This window comes from Leptonychotes weddellii, chromosome 9 (genome assembly GCF_054177405.1).
Source record: "Leptonychotes weddellii isolate Sample4059 chromosome 9, ASM5417740v2, whole genome shotgun sequence".
NCBI classification, from domain to species: domain Eukaryota; kingdom Metazoa; phylum Chordata; class Mammalia; order Carnivora; family Phocidae; genus Leptonychotes; species Leptonychotes weddellii.
The window spans coordinates 123,275,185-123,295,359 of NC_138377.1; the positions used below are offsets into that span (position 1 = coordinate 123,275,185).

At 49.7% G+C, this 20,175-nt stretch overlaps 1 protein-coding gene and 1 long non-coding RNA gene across 4 annotated transcripts in view; both read right to left on the minus strand.

Annotated features, from left to right (window-relative positions):
• The window catches only part of HOMER2 (homer scaffold protein 2), a 72,388-nt gene extending 72,000 nt beyond the window's left edge, over positions 1-388 (minus strand). The window contains exon 1 of the mRNA XM_081831891.1: positions 231-388. Coding sequence (XP_081688017.1) covers positions 231-336 — 106 coding nt within the window. The 5' untranslated portion in view covers positions 337-388. The remainder of the gene's footprint in view (positions 1-230) is intronic.
• Positions 389-444: 56 nt separating this feature from the next.
• Positions 445-20,175, minus strand: part of LOC145723604 (uncharacterized) — a 23,929-nt gene continuing 4,198 nt past the window's right edge. For 2 of the 3 annotated variants that reach the window (XR_014148850.1, XR_014148848.1), the window contains 5 exons: positions 10,746-10,895; positions 10,495-10,656; positions 10,056-10,206; positions 3,988-9,693; positions 445-2,217 (listed from right to left, as the gene is read on the minus strand). This is a non-coding gene — a long non-coding RNA (uncharacterized LOC145723604). The remainder of the gene's footprint in view (positions 2,218-3,987; positions 9,694-10,055; positions 10,207-10,494; positions 10,657-10,745; positions 10,896-20,175) is intronic. The other variant, XR_014148849.1, reaches the window with a different exon arrangement.

Sequence of the window (20,175 nt, forward strand, 5' to 3'; positions counted from 1 at the left end):
AGGAGACATAACTATCACCAGCTGGGTTCCAAAGACCAGGGGTGGGGGTGAGGGCTGTCCTCAGCAATGTCGAAGGCAGAAGTCAGCGTTGGGGAATAATGACAGAGGCCAGCTCAGCTGGAGTGGGGGTATCAGAACACAGATTCATGATGCAGCAGGCTGAGCCGTCTCCCAAATTGTGACCAAGAATATCTTTTTGTTCCACTGATGGGAAGGGCACACCCACTTACCTTGGGAGGATGCAGTGAGGGGAAACAGGAGGAGCTCGTGAATCACTGAATGTGGGAAGCAGGGCGGTGCTGGAGGTGTGAGCCCACGGAAGGCTCGACGTTCCATGGGTAAAGTGGCTGTCCCCCTGGACAAAGGCCCTCCCTACAGGGTGAGGGTAAAAAGGAAAAGCATGGACCAGACAAGATTTGGAAACAGATGCCCCTCGTTTGCACCAACTTTGGAGGACCTGTGGGGAGTGGCTTCCCTCCTCTCCTTCAACCCCAACTCCAGGCCCAGATGGGGTGCTGCGTCTCGGGAGCCTTCCCAGACAAGCCAGAGCCTGCGGCAGCCTTCGTCACAATGGGATCTGCCTGAGAGTGGGGCCACTCGACGTCCCTCTCCGTGCCTCCCACTGCATCAAAACCAGTCATCACCCCTTTTGTGTGAAAGATCTCCCAGCGACTTGCTCTGTGTGGCCCAGTTGTCAAGGAAAAGGATGGGCCGAGTGTCCTCTTTCAAGAGGCCTGAGGGGAGGGGAGAGAGATGCTGTGCTGGCCGGAGGCTGGCGCAGGGACAGGAGACTCGAGGATCCTTGTAGGCCGAGCAACAGGGGCCAGTGGGGGGCACCAGACCAAAGACGGGGGTGGGGAGAGCACAGGGTCCAGCCCCAGGCAGAGGCGTGAGCCTCGGGGAGGAGAAACCTGACAGAGAGGGTGGGGTTACATTCTTCTCCAGGAAGCAAGGGCACCTACTGGACGTGCTCCAGCGAGAGCAGGTGCGGCGAAAGCCAACTCTGAAACATCAGCCTCGGGAAGGTCAAAGGGGATGTTTGGCTAGATCCAGAGTTGGAAGCGGGTGGGGCAGAGATACCCCCAGAATTCTGGGAAGTCAGACCTTGACTGGCACAAACACAGGCACTTGGAATTCCTGCCATTCTGTGTGGGTAGGAGAGCCTTCCAGAATTGGATCGCCAGGAACGGACAATCAGCCGAGGAACGTTTTGCACTCTTACCAGGGCAGATCAGTCAACGCTGGGGGGCTCACCAGAGAGCTGCAGGTGCAGAGAGCTGAGGAACCGAGCTTCCCGTGAACCCCCTCCTCTGCATGGCCTGCGAACCCCGCACCCCCGCAGCTGCCTTGGCTAAGGAAAGTGCTAGAAAAAAACACAAGGATGGGGACACAGGAGCCACTGAAAGAGCTCCCAATGGCCAAAGCTGGAACACTTTGAGCATTAAGAGAAATGACACTGATTAGGATTATGATGCAAAATAAGAAACAAATATACATCAGCCCATACTTAAATAAATTATTAAGGGGGCACCAGGGTGGCTCAGTCGGGTAATCGTCTGCCTTCAGCTCAGGTCATGATTCCGGGGTCCTGGGATCGAGGCCCAAGTCAGGCTCCCTGCTCAGCGAGGAGTCTGCTTCTCCCTCTCCCTCTCCTTCTGTGCTCTCTCTCTTTCAAATAAATAAATAAAATCTTTAAAATAATAAATTAAGTAAGTGGAGAAGAGGCAAATCTTCCCTACAGAAGATTTCCAAATGAGATGTGTAGATACTCCGCACTCCAGGAGGTAGAGTGTGACACGCCCCACCCCCCCCTCTCTTGAGAGTAGGTCTTAGTGTCTTAGTGATTTGCCTCGAAAGAACAGAGTACAGATAGGGAAAAATGGTAACTTCACAGGGGAGGAACCCAGCAGACCCTATCTTGACCAAGTGATCAAGTTTGACATCACCAGTGATGTTGATATCTCGTGCCCTCTGATAGGGTGTGACAAGATGTGCACTTCACCTGCATGACGTTTTTTTTCCCCTAAACCCATAACCCCCGTCGAATCATGAGAAACACACGAGACAAATCCACATTCAGGAACATTCTACAAAATACCTAACTAGGACTCCTCCGTCAAGGTCACGAAAAAGAAGGAAAGACCAAGAAACCATCACAGACCGGAGGAGACCCAGGAGACGTGATGACTGAATGCATCCAAGATCCTGGACTCGGTCCTGGAAGAGAAAGAAGGAAACCTGGTGAGATCCGAAGAAAGTCTGGAGTTCAGTGACTAGCAACACACTAGCGAGGGTTCCCTGGGCCGCACGTCCTGTGATGGTGGGGGGAGCCCGGTGAGGGGTGTGCAAGAGCTCTAGGTGTTATCTTTACCACTTCTCTGTAAATTGAAAATTGGTCCGAAATAAAAAGTTTATTGAAAAAGAAAGCAGCCCTGGGGGTCTCCTGTATGCCAAATCCTGCACGCCCTCTCGCCATTGGCCACGGCGGGAAGGTGAGCGTGCGGGGCTCTGAACTTGTACTCCACCTGGTGATACTGGGGCCTTGACATGGGTGCAAGACTTCCAAAGCCAGCCACCTGTCTCCATGCTTTTCCACGCAACTCGCAGTGAGAAATACATCTGACACCGCAACCCAGGCCCGCTTCAACATTCTCCACAGATACCCATCTTATAAAATGGAAACAAAAGTTTTATATATATATATATGAAAGTTATACAGAACAATTCTTGTGCTCTCACCTGCAAAGCATTTAACATTGCCCCTTCTGTTCTATTTTTAAAAGACGTACTGCCCAAAACCCACTCCATTGATTTTGAAACCTGTAATCTATATATATTTTTCTCTCAACAGCAAGATTAGGCTTACCGTGTACATGGATGATGTTATTATTAGTGTGTTCAGATTTCTGATACTGCTGATCCAGGGACTTTAAACATTTTTTCTTCTGACCCTACAAGGTCAGTTCTTGACAAAGGCAACAAATGTTTCATGAAAGCCCTTAATTAAATGGAGAACTATCAGGTGCTATGCAGCTACTAGATGATATCTGTGAAGACCATATAGTAACATAGAAGAATACTTATTCTTTCAGCAAATATTGATCACCTACTGGGTGCTGTGCTGGGCATGAGGGATAAAGTGCTCAGCCAAAGAGACACAATCCTTCCATCCCAGAATTATAAAATTGGGTGAAAAATATGAGTCAAATAATCATACAATATATAAACTGTGATCTGTGTGAATAGAAGAGTTCTAATTTGAGAAGGGTGGGCAGGAACGGCCTCTGAAGAGGGGCCGGCTGGGGATGGTGTGGAGCCAGAGGTCCCTCCCGGGCGGAGGGGACGACGAGGCCTGAGCTGGGGCAGAGGTGGGAAGTTCGGAGGAGATGGAAAGTGAGGATGGTTCGAATGTGGTAAGTTTCATGAGGCACAAAACGAGGTGGGAGAGGGATCCAGGGGCCTGAGGCCTGGCTCAGGATCTGGGATTTGTCCAAGTGCACTGCTGGGGTGGGGTGGGGGGGAGATCATTTACCTTTTTCAAAGATCAGTCTGGTTACCGGGAGGAGAGGTTAAGAAGGGGGCAGGAGTAAAGACATGGAGACTGGTTAAGAAGCTCAGCTGAAGCCCAGACAAAAGATAAGGGCGGAGCTGAAGGAAGGTGGATTACTGATCAGACATGTATCTGGGGGTAGACTCCACAGGACCAGGTAAGGGACCGAGGGTGTGTTTTGATATGAAGTTTAGTCCGGACAGCAATCTAGGTTTCCATTCTCACTGTGTCGGGACTCTGGTTAGGTAAGAACTATTAGTGTGTGTGGCCAAGGCCTGGACGTACAGAACATGAAAAGTCTGGCTCATGGGACAGCAGAAGGAATATGGGGGAAAAGCACCAACACCAGAGTCAGACAGAGCTGGGCCTCGCGCTGGCTGTGCCGTGGACCATCTCGGTGACAGTGAGCAAGCTTTCCAACCTCTCTGTTCACTCACCTGCAAGGCAGGAAGACCTCACTGGACCGTTAGCTTGCTCCCTGTGGTCCTCCCAAGAAAGTCTTTCGAAAGCTTAAATGAGATAATACATGGAAAATGCTTAGCTCAGTCCCTGGAGCAGTACCTTCTTAATACGTTATAAGTACCGTTATTATTACTGGCTTTCATGGTGGAACCAGGGTGAAATTTTCATTCTTTATTGTAACTGAATGAATACTCATCTAATGCTATTTATATAGCCAACATATTACAATTTAGTAGAGTCGGCTTGAGGATTCTGAGAATGTACGAAACAGCTCACACACTTCCCGCCTGGGAACGCTTTGCAAACCTATGTCCCAAACTCTCCGTGGTGTCAAGATTCCTCTGCAGGACACCCGAGGGTCCGAGAAGATGAGGGACCGGCTCTTTAAGATGACACCAGAGGGCTACAGGACCACCAGCACCAGTTCCTTCTGTTTCCAATCTAGCCGAGGACCTGCTCTTAGGAAGGCCCTCTGTCACACCCAGGGCTCTCCTAAGTCTGTCTGTCCTCTGCTGCTGCGGCGATTCTGAAAGCATTCATTAATTCACTTAACCTTAACTGAGCACCTTTTCCAAACAACCTAATACGCAAAGTGTAACTGAGGTACGAACAAAGTTCCATGAGATACTGACTTTGCCTGGCTGAGGCTTCAAAAGGGGGACATCCCAGCTGGATCGTGAAGGATGTATGGGTGAGAAAGCTGATTCCTGCAAATAGACCAGCACCAGGGCGTGACTCACACGGGGAACGATAGCAATGTGCACGTGGTTGGCTCAGTAATGTGTGGTAGGAAGTGGCCAGGCATGAGAGGTAAGGTGGGACTGCACCGAACCATCTCGGGGACACATGAAGGAGTTTGGGCTTGATTCTGAGGGCCACAGGGAGTGAGTACAAGTTTTGAAGCATGATCAGATTTGCATCTTAGATCCTCTGGCAGCCAGAGGGAGAATGGCCTAGAGAGGGCAGAATTTTGTTAGGACAGGTTTCAGCCAAGGCTGGGAAGGGAGAAGAGGCGTCTTGATCAGCCTCCAGTAAGGGATGGGAGCCTGAAATAAGAGGGGGGACCAGGGAGTTCTTGTGGCACTGGAAAGCTACAGCTTCTGGGCGGAGGAGTCAGTCATCCAGCAGTCCAACAAGCTTGAGGAGAGGCCGGACCTCCCTGGCTGTCTCCCAGCAGAGGTCAGCTATGACAGGCAAAACTGGAAATGAGCAGATGAGCAGCCCAGCCAACTGCGGGCACCCCGGGGCTGTCTGGGTTCTGCTGTTGCGCTGCCCTGAGCTAGCACCCTATCACCTTTACTGCGCCTTTGGGATGATTCAGCAGGTGAGTCTCCCCGTAAGACAGGGATCTTTGAGGGCAGGGTCCCTCCCTTGGTCTTCCTTGCTGGGCTCTGTTCTTAGATAGGCTTTCTTCCCAGCACTGGTCCCACATTCACATGTAGCAAGAAAAGAGTAAATTCCCTAATGATTCAAACCGTAGTCCTACAATTGAGCTGCACAGTGTCTGACTGGCGTGCCTGGGGGCTTGGGCCCGTCCCTGAGCCCATCCCTGATGGGCTTAGTCGGGGTCACAGGCAGCCCCGAGTGAGGTGCGGAGGCAGCTTCTCACAGAGGACCGTGGAGTGGGGTCAGGACTGGAGCAGACACCCAGAGGAAAATCAAGGGTTGGGACAATCGAAGTAAACAGATGTGGGGGATCAGCCAAAGATAATAGATGCCCCTCATGAACACACAGTTATATTTGTTTCCCAGTGCCACGCACAGAGTAGATGGATGAATTGATAGATGAAAGTCAAAGATATGATAGAATCATTCCAAGTTAAGCTATTCCTGGAGAAGAACTTGAAAGACCCAGTCTGGGGAGCTGGAGAATGCACAATTCTGAGACCCCCCCCCAAGACAGAAAGAGTGGAAAGACATGCTGTAAACCAGTGGTTCTCAACCTTGGCTGAAGATTGAAACCATCTAGAGAGCCTTGACAAAATGCCAACACCAGCGCCCTACCTCCAGAGAGGATGACTTAATTGGCCTGGGTGGTGCCCAGGCCTCCGTCATCCCATAAACTCCCCAAGCGATCCCACTGTGCAGCCAGGGGTGCGAACCACTGTCTAAGCCTCGTGATGCCCAAAGAGCGGTACACGCAGAGACCCAGGAGTTCTGGAACTGGGAGGGAGGAAAAGGACATATCCTAGCTCATTGGCTGGGCTTTCTTGAGACTTAGGGCTCCAGAGGGGAACTAAGAAACCCAAGAAAAACTGTGGGGCCAAGGAAGTGCAGGGCCTCCTCTGAGCACAGGGCAGAAGGAATTAATCCTAAAGCCTGCTCGCTGTCTCTGAGGGCAGCAGTCCCGGAACAGAGAGGCGCCTGTTGGCGCATCTAGAACAGCTCGGATGGGGCAGATTCACACAGGTTGAGGCGGGACTCCAGAGCCATGTCTGAAGCGGGCTCAACAGGACTGAGGATGAGTTAAGAAGGTTTCTAGCTGGAGACACCCTGTAGATGGTGATGCCTCTCCGGGGTACAGGGAAGCCCGGAGGGAGGCGGGCAGCCACAGAACAGAGAGGAGAGGTGGTGGGTGCAGTTTTGGACCTGCTGAGATGCAGGATACCGAGGGACGAGCAAGAGGAGATGTTCAGTGGGCAGTCAGAGACGGCAGGTATGAAGTGTGGAAGGGGGACTCAGGGCCATCCCCAAGACAGGACTCTAAGAGGAGCACACATAGGCTGATGGAGCAGAGGTGGGGCTGGGGAAGGCATAGGCTGAATCACCAAGGGAGGGAGGGGAGCCTGGAGGATGGAAGAGTGGCCCTCGGCACCCAGGGGGCCCCTGTTCTAGATGCGGATCAACCCCCTTCAGCTTAATTTAGCTGCATCAAATCCCTTAAATTTAAAAAAACCAGAAGCAACTCTTTACTAGAAAAAGGAAGAACTAAACGAAAGCAAACAAAAAGCAAATCCTACAAAATAGAAACGAGTGGGTTTTCAATTCATTTCAATGTAGCAAACAGTCACCGAACACCTACTACGTGCCAGACCAGCCACAGATGGCTCGGCTGGCCTGGGGAGCCGGTCAGACACACAGCCCCACTGCTCGTCCCTTCCCCAGCGCCATCTGCGAGGCCACAGTGGCTCTAGTTCCTAGCATCTCCGCCTCCCATAAAGCTTAGCTCATCCACCAGTCGTCCTCAGTGAGGCGCCCCCTGCAAATCTGGGGTCCTCGTGGTAAGTAACACCTTTCCTGAAAGCCTCCTGTTTCCCATGGCTGCCCAGTGGGTTTGGGCTCTGAGTTCCACAAAGCCCTTGCCTGTGCTGGGCTCCAGTACGAGTTGGCTTCCGCTCCGAGACCCACCTCCAGCTCTTTCCCACGCTGCGCAGGGCAGAGATGCACGATCCCGCAGTTGGTCCAGAAAGGAGTACAGCTTTTCTGGAAATCTCTAACCATCTCTCCAACAGCTCGCCCCCCCGGGGGGGGGAGGGAGGGGGAGGGGTTTCCAGAGTTTCCTTCCCCTAATGTCAGCGTTGTAATGCCAGATATAAGAAAATCCCTTCAAATCAAGACAATACCTCTCTACTCCGTTGAAGCAAGAGGCCACCCGGCCGAGGAGACTTCCCCATCATCGTTCCCTTTCATTGCCCAGCAAACACTTCCTGGACCCAGGCTGGTGGGTGGTATGCGGGCTGCCTCCGCGACAGAGCCTCCCCTTTAGAAATTCCATTTCTATTCTGCGCGAACTCTTTCACTTGCAACTGTTCCCCAGTCTCGGGATTCCTAACCTCCTTCAAAACCAACACAAAAGCTGCCTGAGTGGTTTTCTTTACTCAAGTATCCCTTTAAATTCACGTGCTTCTTTACTTTGCTGGTTTATCACTTTGGAAACGTCCTCTCCGGTTGTTTCTTGGGTATATCGTCTCCTGAGCAAGTTGGGTTTTTTTTTTTCCTAATTGTGGCAAAATATATGTCACATAAAATTTACCATTTTAATCATTTCTAAGTGTACAGTTTCAGTGAAATTAAGCACATTCACAGTGTCACGAGAAACTATCACCACTATCTGTCTCCAGAACTTTTTCATTATTCGAAATCCAAACAGTTTTTTCAATGCCCAGAGGGTAGGGACATGCTTAATTTAGTTTTTATTCCCTGTTCTACACATAATATGTGCTCTATAAATACTCTTGGCTAACTAACGCAGACAAGAGGTTTAATATAAAAGACAGCAAACAGGCACCAAGAGCTCATCAAACCACATCTTCCAAAATTACTTCTTACTAAAGCAAGCGGGGGAAGACTGACCCCCGGAGAGGGAGGAAATCTAGAAACTTATTCTAGATGGGGCCTGACATCAGGCTATGCGCTGGCCCTGGCCAGAGGGGCTGGGTGTCCAAGACCCCCGAAGAAGATGAGGATGAGGAGGACGAGGAGGCCCTTTTCCTCTCTTCTGAGAGAATGTGAGACCCTTGTGGCCAAAAGATGAACCGACGGCAAACAAAATCACTTGGAGTCATGGACCAAGCCCATTACTCCTGAGTAGGATCCGTTGAACAACTAGAGAAATATTTCCCCAAACTTGCCTCATCACACAGATCTCTCAGAACATTCATTAAACAGATCAAATCAGTACATCCTGGGAGTGGGGTATGGGAATCTTCATATTTAATAAGTACCTGCAGTGATTCTTATGAAAGACAAATTTGGGAAATAATGAACTAGAATGTTCCACCAGTAAGGTGGGGCCAACCTAGCCACCTGGGGCTGTGAAGATAAAGGCTCCCAGCCAGACTCACTTTATGTTCCCAAGAGCTACTCAGACCAGTGAGCTGCTTTCCCAAGCCCTCCTCGGCCTCCTGGGCCCCAAGACTCCCTTGGGCCTGCTGCCTCTGCACACTTGGCCCTTCCTCTTCCAACACCCTGAACGCAGGGCCCATATATTGCCTCTCATTTCTTCCTCTGTGCCGAAGGCCTTGGATGATCCCAAGTTCTGGCAGCCCATCCCCCTGGCTTGGTTCCCCATAGTTGAGGGATGACAATGAGATATAGTCCTAATTTAGAACAAAAGAGCCAGGTAGTCATGGCCAGGTATTAATTAGGGAATGACTACAGATAACGGGTGACATCATGCTCTACCTTTAGAGCCAGCTGGATCATTACATGGAAATAAGTCTGGAAGCTTATATCTACCAAATCCTGAGGTCAGTGTTTACAGAGAGAGACACTGGACACCAACCATATCATCACAGCTGAAATTTCACCTGGGGGCCCTTCTGATGCAAGCCAGCCGAAGGAAGCCCGAAGCCCGGGAGGGGGGTTGACTCACGTTCAGGTTGCTCTAGCAGGGGCCCCCGGGCCTACGAGCGCTGCAGAAACGGGACTCCCCTCCCCAACAACCACTCCAGGGTACAATGGGTCAGAGCGGGTTATGGCAAAACAGGTTAGAAATTCAGAAGTGTCTTCCTTTTAATAAAGCCACGAAGGGCTTTGTTTTCATGAAAACAAATTAGAGAAAGGACAACAAAACTTCTGAAACAGCTCCGTGTTGATCTTCACTCCAGAGAGTTTACATAAAGCAGTGTTTCCGTGGGATGTCAATAGGTGTTATGCAGCTGGGAAAGTTTCCATCCTCCATAGGTCTGGACGAAACTGAAATAGGTTTCTTTACTGGTCTCTCTCTCTCTCTTTAGAACCTGTGTCCGTATAGAAAGGAAACTCCAAGAAGTGAAAGCAATATACTATCTTTTCTAAATTAAATCAACTTATTGACAACAAAACCTTAAGTTTTCCAGAGGGGACATGTTTTGGGAAATGCTGAAACAAAGGATACTCTCACCCAGAGCCAACCTGACTTATAAGAAATAAGCAGTTGCTACTGTGTTTGCTCTCGGGTGAAAACCAACTCCCTCTCATGTGCCCTCCTCTGTAACCACAAAAATCACTCCTTAGGGTTAAGCAACAGAGCACGGTAGTTAGGTGAGCAGGCTGTCTGGATTCTGACCTGGCCCCCTCCCCGCGCCCCCTCCCCTTATTAGGCTCAGGCGTGTTCTCTAACCTCCGTAGGCCTCAAGTTTGTCATCTGTAGAATGGGCAGCATTGGCATCTGAGCTAGTTCTGTCCCGCCACAGAGGCATGGTTTCCTGAAGGAGGGGGTCCTCTCGCCCACTTCTGGGCTTGGCGATCCTGCAGATAAGCCAGTGGTCACTCTGCAAGGCACAGCACATTGGGAGGAGAGTACAATTGAGGGGTGAAGGAAGGGGATGAGAATTAACCGGAGACGGCCGTCATGCTAAAACTCAGAGCATCTGGGCGGTAATGCGGAGGTGCGGGATGAAGGGAAATGTCACTAAAACGTGCAGAAAGAGGAACAGAAAAGAATCAAGTCAACCTTGAGATGAGTCACATAGAAATATGTACTTACGTGGGCCCACCAATGCGTTATAACACAAAAAAGAAGGAGGGAGAGTAGAGGTAAGAAAAGGAAAGAGTCAAACCTCCAAATTTCTTTTTAGATGGCCTCAGCTGTAACTTGCGATGACTCGATTGCCCATCGCCCCTGTCTTAGGTGGCTGACGACCAATGAGGGCAGTCTGGGCGATGTGGGGAGGTGAGTGCTGCGGAGGAGTCCCCAGAGGGAGGAAGACGGTCATCCAGAACTACATTCAGCAAAGATGGGGAGAAGTTAAGATACAGTAGTCTCCCCCCACCCACACACCCACTATTCACTTTCTGGGGTTTTGCTTACCTGCAGTCAAGCCGAGGTCTGCAAGCAGATGATCCTGGTCCTGACGCATCCCCAGGTCACCAGCAGCCTAATGCGACGTCGCAGACACATGCCCTCGTCCCCCACCTCATGTCCTCTCCTCCTGTAGGCGCTTTCTCATCATCTCACATCCTCACGGGAAGAAGAAGAAATATCACAATAAGGTATTTTGACAGAGAGGCCACATTGACATAACTTTTGTTACAGTGCATTGTTATAACTGTTCTATTTTAGGACGAGTTATCATGTTTTCACCTCCTGCTGTGTTTAACTTATACATAGGTGTGCATGATCCTAGGTGTGCATGTGCAGGAAAACACATCGTCTGCATGGGGTGGGTACTCTCTGTGGATCCAGGCATCCGCTGGGGGGCTTGGAACGCGCCCCCCTCGGACAAGGAAGCATGGCTGCTATTCCAATAACCAAGAGGGAGAACGGAGACGCTCTTGTTGGTGAGTTCCAGCGCTGAAGTGGAGCCTCTCAAATTAGGATTTCAGTCAGCTCACTGGCATTTCAGGACTGACATTCATCACCACACAGCGACGGGGGTCACAGAAGGCAAGGGGGTTCCTCAGAAACCCTCCAGAAAATATCTGAGCAGGAATGGAACTTTAAAAGCAACCTGCCCGATTTCAGTCATTCTCAGATGAAGAAACTTTAACTTCTTTAAGATCTCATTGTAGCTGAGAATGAACTTACCAGGTCAGTTCTGGGGAAGGCCGTTTGGTCTCTTTAAAACCACAAAGCAATGAATCAACTCTAAAAAGGATATCTGCGAGGCAAATTTGATTTTGAAATTTAAACACTGCCCTTTGATGATATTAAGGAACAACCTAATTTTTTAGAGATGATAATGCATTGTAAGTTTTTTAAAAAGAGTCCTTATCAGAGATCCACACTGCAATAGCTATAATTTGCTTCAAAATAATCTAGGAGGTGTAGAGAAGAAGACAGTCAGTGTATCAATGGAGTTGGATTGGCCACAAATTGCTAATTGTTGAAACTGGGGGGGGAGGGCAAGTAAGTGGGGCCCACCATACTGTCCTACTTTTGTGTGTGCTTGGAATCTCCCATTAAAACCTCTACAAAGCAGGGGCACCTGGCTGGCTCAGTTGGTAGAGCTTGAGACTCCTGATCTTGGGGTCATGAGTTTGAGCCCTACAATGGGTGATTAGTTAAAAAAAAATTTTTAATTAAAAAAAAAAAAACTACGAAGCAGGGACATCTCATTACATAAAGAGGCCAGCTAATGTAAGTCTGTAATTTTATTCATTCATTCGCTCATTCAAAAATATAATTACATATAATATGTAAAATTATATATGTATAATTATGGCAGAACTCACATAACATGAAATTCACCGTCTTAACCATTTTCAAGTGAGCATTATGTCAATTATACCTCAATAAAAGACAAAGTGCACAACTCAGTGGCATTTTGTACATTCACAATGTCATGTGACCATCACCACCATCTGGCTTCAGGATATTTCTCTCGTCCCAAAAGGACACCCCGTACCCCGTTAAGCAGTCACTCCCCATTCCCTCTTACTCTTAGCCCCTGGCTACCACTCATCTGCTTTCTGTTTCTACAGATTTACCTATTCTGCATATTTTAAATAAATTTGGTGTGTATTTTTAAATTTAAATTTTATTTCTTTTTTATTACTAAAACATTCAACAGGGTTTAAAATTGAAAAAGTAGTGAAGGGTTTGCAGTGCAAAGCTTCCCTCCGACCTCTCTGCCCCCAGCACACAGTTCCCTTTCCAGAGGCATCCTGTTTCTTACCCACCCTTCCAGAGATTAAAACTTCCCTTCCCCCTGGCTTGCGCGAATGGTACCATCCTATACACACTGCTTTGCAGTTGGCCTTTTCCCACTTAACTTACCTTGGGGTTCATTCAATGACAGAACAAAAAGAACTCCTTTTCCCACCTGCCTAGTATTCCGTGATGCCAGGCTGGAATTCATACCCTGTGATAAGTGTTTTCGGTTACGGAAATTAATAAAATGAGGTCCTTTCCCGAGCAGCTCCGAGTCTAAAAAGTACTTTCTTTTGAGAAAAGGGAAATAGAGACAAACTAGAGGCTTCTGCTTCAAGGCCACTCATCATCTCATCTATCTTCACAGCCAGGAACTTGGAAGGGAGAAGACAGCTAATCTGGAGGGTTCTGGGGAATCTCCAGGGACCTGCCAGGGGTTGCACCTTCCACCTTCTCCTCTACAACATAGGCGATCACGTCACCTGTGTCCTTCCTTCTTTCCTGATTAGGAAAGAAAGGAATTCTCGGGGAAATTTACAAGTGCATAGAGAGACAGGATTTACCCAAAGTTGTTTGTAAGCATTTTTAATAGCTGCTTAAAACTACATTGCATTGAGGGGCGCCTGGGTGGCTCAGTCAGTTAAGTAGTCGACTCTTGATTTCGGCTCAGGTCATGATCTCAGGGTCATGGGATCGAGCCCGTCAGGCATGGAGGCTGCTTGAGATTCTCCCTCTCCATCCCCCCCAGCCTGCTCTCATGCACACACACCCTCTCTCTCTCAAATAATAAATGACTTAAGTCTTTTTAAAAAACTGCATTACATGGATACACTGTAACCTACTAAATTATCTCTGTGTTCACTCCTGCATCTTAGAGATCCAGGAACCGAAGCCACAACAGATGTTTATTTTAAGGAGATAGAGAAACATCTAAATTCATACACCAAATAAGACAGGTAAGACAGTTGGAACCAAATATGTATCTATGAACATTATCTCTGTGAAACAGAAACTGTATTAATGAATAATCTCAGGGAGGATGCAGGGCTAGGAAGAGGAGAAGAGTAGCAGATGGCTAAGACTTCAGGGATTCCAACAGTTACTGGATAGTAAAATTATAAGAAAAGTCCTGCAAATTAAACAGAGGAGCATTTATTTCAATAGACTAGGACCCTGCAACACGTGTTTGTCGGGCTGGACGGAGCAGGCCGCGGACGGAGGGAAGAGCATTCGTGGACAGCACACGGGTCGGCCCAACACCGTGGCTGAGCCGCAGAAGCTCCAGCATCTGGGGATGGTGGAAGCCACAGGAACAGACGCAGTTCCCGTGAAGAGCGTGGAGGATGAGAAGAGGTCAGGGGTAGAGCCCCGGGCATGGAGACCCCAGGGAGAGTAAGTGTCGAAGCTGCCGAGAGCTCTGAGCAAGACCTCCTCAACAACCCCACCCCAGAAACCCTTCCTGCCTGACCTGGGGGGTGGCCAGAGTTTGTCAGGGGGGTTTGGGCACCTTTACAGGTGTCTGGATCAGCAGGGGATTGGAGAGGGAAGAGGAGGGTAGAAGGGGAAGACTGTTTGAGGGCCTGAAAAAGAGCTCCCTACCACCAGGGACTTCATCACCAGGGCTCTGACAAAGGGACAGGACTCTTCCTTCCCTAACAATACAGTTTTCCCTGAAAATGGACCTAATAATAGGCCTCACACTACTACCAAGGCTAAATTGGACTCCACTGACTCATAAGCCTTTTTATGTCTTCAGTTCCGATCCCTGCTTCCCATACAACTCGGTAAATGACAACGCCGTTGTTCTTCTACTCAAGAATCTAGTTCAGGGATGGGCAGCGGACGGCCCATAGCTGTGTGTGCTATTATTACCTGTATCTTTTACAGCATTCATTTCAAACATAAAGGACAAGAGAGAACACAGAGTGAAGTAGACTGCTCTCTTGCTAGGTAAATCCTCTGGGAGGAGTTTGCTTTATAATGAAGTCAGCCGTGTCGGGGGAGAAAATCCAGACCAATGGCCAACTTGGTAAATCTTGCCATACAGTGTTTGCATGGATCCTTGTGGGTTAGAAACAGTGTTTGACTCAGAAAACACATTGAGTACAACATCTCTAGCTCCTGTTTGACCAAAAATGGCGAAAGATAAACAACTCTTATCCCTGGCAAAATTTCAGCTCAGTTTGGCCAATATTTACCGAGCACCGTCTGTGTTCCAAGGACGCAGAGGTGGAAAGCCATGGTCCGTGGCCCCTAGCAGCTGCCAGATGCTCGGACGCCAGGAAAGAGGCACCCTAAGTCATCGACGGGAAGGAAGTAGTCCATCAGAAAGAAGGTGTATTTCTCATTGTAAATTAATATACTGACATCTGGTTTACGGAGACACCGATATGCTAGCGTGGTTACACAAGCCAAGAGCAAGCAACTCTGATTTCTGGATGTTTTCAGTGGAGGCCTGGGCTTGGGATCGCACCACAGGTGCGGGTAATTAAGATCATCCGGGGGGGGGGGGTTAGAGGAGACTCACGTGCCCCTTCCTGCCGCTCAGCTCCCCGGCCTGCGCTAGCGCACGGTGCTTCTTCCTAACCCTGGAGACTCTGGTTCTTCTCTCAGATGGGCACCAGGTGGGGGAACAGGTGGTGGTCAAAAGCAGGGGATGGAGGGGTGGGTGGACGTGGAGAGAGACAGACACACACACATACAGGGAGATGGACAGATGCTGATGCGGAGGAAGAGCCACTAAGGGTATAATTCTTTTTTTTTTTTTTTTTTTTTTTTTTTGCTTTGACACCCTTTTCAAATTTTAGTGATTGTGGCACTGAGAATGTCTCACCCTGACATTTCTCTTCAGATGCAACAACTCTTACCATGGAGAATTCATTTAAAAACTCAAACGGATTTTAAAGGATTCCTGGAAGCAAGAAACTATGCCTTCTGTCAGAGGCATTATTAATATTATGATGGTTGGGGCACCTGGGCGGCTCAGTCAGTTAAGCCTCCGACTCTTGTCTTGGCTCAGGTCATGATCTCAGGGTTGTGGGATTGAGCCCCGAGGTGGGCTCTGCGCTCAGCGGGGAGCCTGCTTGAGACTCTCCCTCTTCCTTTCCCTCCCCTACTCGCACGCTCTCCCGCTCTCTCTCTAAAATAAATAAATCTTTTTTTAAAAAGATTTTATTTAGGGTCGCCTGGGTGGCTCAGTCATTAAGCATCTGCCTTCAGCTCAGGTCATGATCCCGGGGTCCTGGGATCGAGCCCTGCATCAGGCTCCCTGCTCCGTGGGGAGCCTGCTTCTCCCTCTCCCACTCCCCCTGCTTGTGTTCCCTCTCTCGCTGTGTCTCTCTCTGTCAAATAAATAAATAAAATCTTTTAAAAAATAAAATAAATAAATAAATAAAATATTTTATTTATTCGACAGAGAGAGAGAGAGAACACACAAGCAGGGGGAGCGGCAGGCGGAGGGAGAGGCAGGCTCCCCACTGAGCAGGGAGCCTGATGCGGGGCTCGATCCCAGGACCCCGGGATCATGACCTGAGCCGAAGGCAGACGCTCAACCCACTGAGCCACCCAGGCGTCCCCCTAAAATAAATAAATCTTTAAAAAAAATATATTACAAGTGTCATCTTTCCAAGGAGGCAGACTACTCAAGGTTGGATGCTGGACACTAAGATTCTGATGATTTGCTCCTGCTCTTAACACTTTCTAGGCCCGAATCTTCTCTTCTATGGTCCGTGTCTGTTACGCTGGGGTTTCACCGAAGTGCTTCCATCTATTCAAGCAGATCCAGTGCTGCTCTTCTCCCTCCCTCCCTCCCTCCCTCCCTCTCTCTCTCGTATAGTTTATACAGCACAGGATGCACCGTTGTCCACGTATGGGTCGAGATTTGAGGCAAAGTTACGGAGTCGTGCAGCCATCACCACTATCCAGCTTCAGGACGTTTCCGCAACCCCCAGCCCCCAAAAGCTCCCGCACTGTCATTTGTAGTCTGTCCTTCTCTCCCACCCAAACCCCGGCAATCACTGATTAGTTCTCTGTCTCTGTCAGAGCCTCCTTTTTGGACACAATTTTGGCTGCAGCCGTCCATAAACTCTTGCCCCTCTGCCTGAGGATGGGGTGGCCCTCTGGGTCAGGATACAAACTGCATTCTTCAGTTTCTAGAGCAGAACGCGACTCCGTGCTTGGGCGTCTGCAGCAGGCCGTGGCCAGGCCCGCCCATGGAAAGCACCCCGGTGGACACAAGGGGACACAAATGGAAAATTGTTAGGCCTGGCCGTGTACGTGCAGGGAAAGGGAGGCTGCTGCGCCTTCTAGCACACACGGCAGGAAGGTCAAGGCCTAGGATGTGGCTCTCAGGCCCAGGTGACGTGGCCTTCTGAGCGGCCGACTGATGGCTCTCCGTGGAGGTCCACGTCGTTACGGGTGACAAGCGGCACACACAGTTCCATACACTTCGGACCTGGCGGGCATCTCACTTCGCGTGGGCTCGCTAGACACACTAGAGTGTGCGCACACCTGCCTGGGATCCAGAAGCGGCAGGCGTCAGAGAGCCCCCCGCGCTCCTTGTCCCATTCACGTCCCTGGTGTCGCTTTTCCCCTGCTTCAGAGACAACCAAAGTCAAAGTAACCATGAACTGAGTCGCAGCTGCCTTGAAACCTGACAGACTCCACGTCCCGGCTCGTCTACCTCACCGACGCCACGAACATCCGGGTTCTCACTTCTCAGCCACAGAGGGCAACCCTGACTAGCCTAGTTCTCAAACCTCCAGCTCGGATGTGTTGTTCTTTAGGTTCTCTGGTGAGAGTAGATTCAGATCTCACTTCTGCTTGCCTGTGTAACCCTGGGCAAGTTACCCCTCATCTGCAAGCCCTGTTTGTCCAAGACAGACACGTACCGAGGTGGTTGTTAGGAGCGCAAAGGAGAGAATGCGGCTGTAAAGCATTGCCCAGCCTGGCGTACAGTCCCCGCTCAGCAGACAGCGCTGGTGGTGTTTGGACGTGACTGTTTTCACAGGGCTACTGCAAAAGGTTTGCATCAGAACCTCCCCCTGCTCAGACCAGCCACGTCAGAGTGTTGTGCGTTGGTTTGGAAAACGGTGAGCAAGGAGACAGGGGTGACCAACCAACATTTCGTAAACCTTATAATCCTAATCTCGGCAGTGGAAAATAGTCATCATGATCATCTCATTTTAGAAATAAGGAAACCGAGCCTCATTCTTGGCTAAAGTTGCCCAGGCTGGCTTGCACCACCTAAAAATGCTAAGGATCCCTTGGCAGCAAAAGCTCTCCACCCACCTGTGGGAGGGGGCAGGCTCTCACCTGCCCGGAGGGAGGCGGAGTCAACCCTCGACAACGTCTAACCGGAACATGCCGAAGTCAAGGACAGACATGCACTGCCCCGTGTCAGCGGAGGTCACAGCTCACATTCCAAAGAGGACAGGGGGCATGTTATGCAGCAGGTCGGGGTGGGGGGGTGTCTGGGGAGAGAGAGCAGTAGGGAGCTCGCTGAGTCGGCCTAAAGCGCAGCAGTCTTGGAATCTTTCTCCGAAGAGTATTCCACAAAGAGGGGCCGGTGTCCGTCCGCCACACCGCAAACCCAGATCCCTCACAGGGGCTTACTTCTGGCAATCTGTACTTGGGGTGTGCACACGCATGTATGTGTGTGAATGCACCACCTGCCCTAAATTCCTTCTGCTTAAGTTCACTTTGCTCTGAGTTTTTCCTCAGCCTCGAGTCTGTCTACACTTAGGTACCTCGCTGGAATCACCTTTCCCTGCACTCAGTGGGGTCACCTTGTGCCGTTCTATGTAATGCATGTGCTACATCATGACGATCATCTGCTTGACTCTTCGCTTAGATCCTAAGATTTGTGTTCCACATTTTCTCACTCCTGTCCATTCCCCCCAACATTCAGCCTAGAAATATGCTGGATATGGATACATGCTTATGGAGGGGGAAAAAATAAGCAAGGTCACAAACCCCAAAAAGTCTTTAGATTAGGGTTTTCTCTGAGTTCTATCTGAACAGAAATGAAATATTAAATAAATTACTAAACTTTGTGTTGGAGTTTACAAAAATGAGCAAATTAAAGCAAAATGCTAAAGGAAAAGAAAAAGTAATTTCTGCTGCAGAGAAATAATGTGCTTTCAGCTCATTCCTAGCCAGTGGGGTTTAGTCAGAGGGAAGCTGTCAAACACCTTTCTGAGAAGCTCTCGAGGCCCACGGATCACCGGAGGGAACATATGGAACCCACCACCGGGTGCAAAGGGCCGCCTGTGACCACGTGAGACATGTTTTGCCAGTGCTCTCCATCCCGTTGGAGGATTCACCTTCGTTCTGATTCACTGTCTTCACTGTTTACCTTTGTAGCTGCCAACTGTTTGGATCGGTGTTTCAACTGTTTTGACCATCTGCTGGGAGAAAACTTGCAGATTATGACACAGTTTTCAGAACCTTGAATCATAGTTTTGGAGTTGGAGGACTCAGAAATCAGCAAGCCTAACTCCTTCATTTGTAGGCTCACAAACACTTCCCTGCCTGGAGTGTTGGCCCCGGCGCTCAGGTGCCTAGGGGGGCACAGTCAGCACACGGGGTCCCGGGGCTCCAGCAGGGACCACAGAGAGCTGTCACAAGGCCACGTGGGTGCCCAGGTAAAGGGGTGTCCAGGGGACACATATGCTGTGCACAGGAGGGGGGCAGAGTCTTTCTACATGGTTGGGGAGAAAGTACGTGGGGAAAGATTACTCAAATATAAAATAGAAGAGGAAGGTAGGTGCCGGATCAGTGAGCATTTCCTGAACACCAGCTATGTATCAGGTCACCAGACTCTATGCCAACTGCCAAAGATGTGAGAGATACAGCTTTGCCCTCAAGGAATCCGTAATTTAGGCAGATGTGGCTATATATGTTAAAGATACACAGGAAGGAATCATCGGTTCTCCTTGGAGAGGACAGAGGACAGAGAGGGGGTGTCACTGAAGGCCACCCGAAGGTGACATAATAGGCTAAGGTTTACCAAGTAGACCAGAGTGGGAGGGGCATCGCAAACAGAAGGAACAGCATGCATACAACACAACACAGTCTTTTTTTTTTTTTTTTTTTTAAGATTTTATTTATTTGACAGAAAGAGATACAGCGAGAGAGGGAACACAAGCAGGGGGAGTGGGAGAGGGAGAAGCAGGCTTCCCGCCGAGCAGGGAGCCCGATGCGGGGCTCGATCCCAGGACCCCGGGATCACGACCCGAGCCAAAGGCAGACGCTTAACAACTGAGCCACCCAGGCGCCCCCACAACACAGAGTCTTGCAGGAACTTGGAATAGTTTGCGATGGCTGTGCATTTAGTTCACTTGGGGAGAGTGACAGATGAAGCTGGATAGGACAGGGGCACCTATTAGCAGGGTGGAGAAGTGTCTGGAGGGGAGCAAAGCAAGGTACAGGGACCAGTTAGAGGCCATCACCTGGTCTGCATGAGAAGGGATGAGGGTCAGAACTGTGGCAGCAGGAAAGAGTAGGCTCTCTGTTTGAAGAGATGGTCAGGAGTTGAGGTCCACAGGACACGGGGAGGGACCGGGTGTGTGGGATAAGAGAGGGGGAGAGGTCCAGGATGAGTGCCAGCTTCTGGTGTGGGTAACTGGGAGGACACATTCCCTGAAAA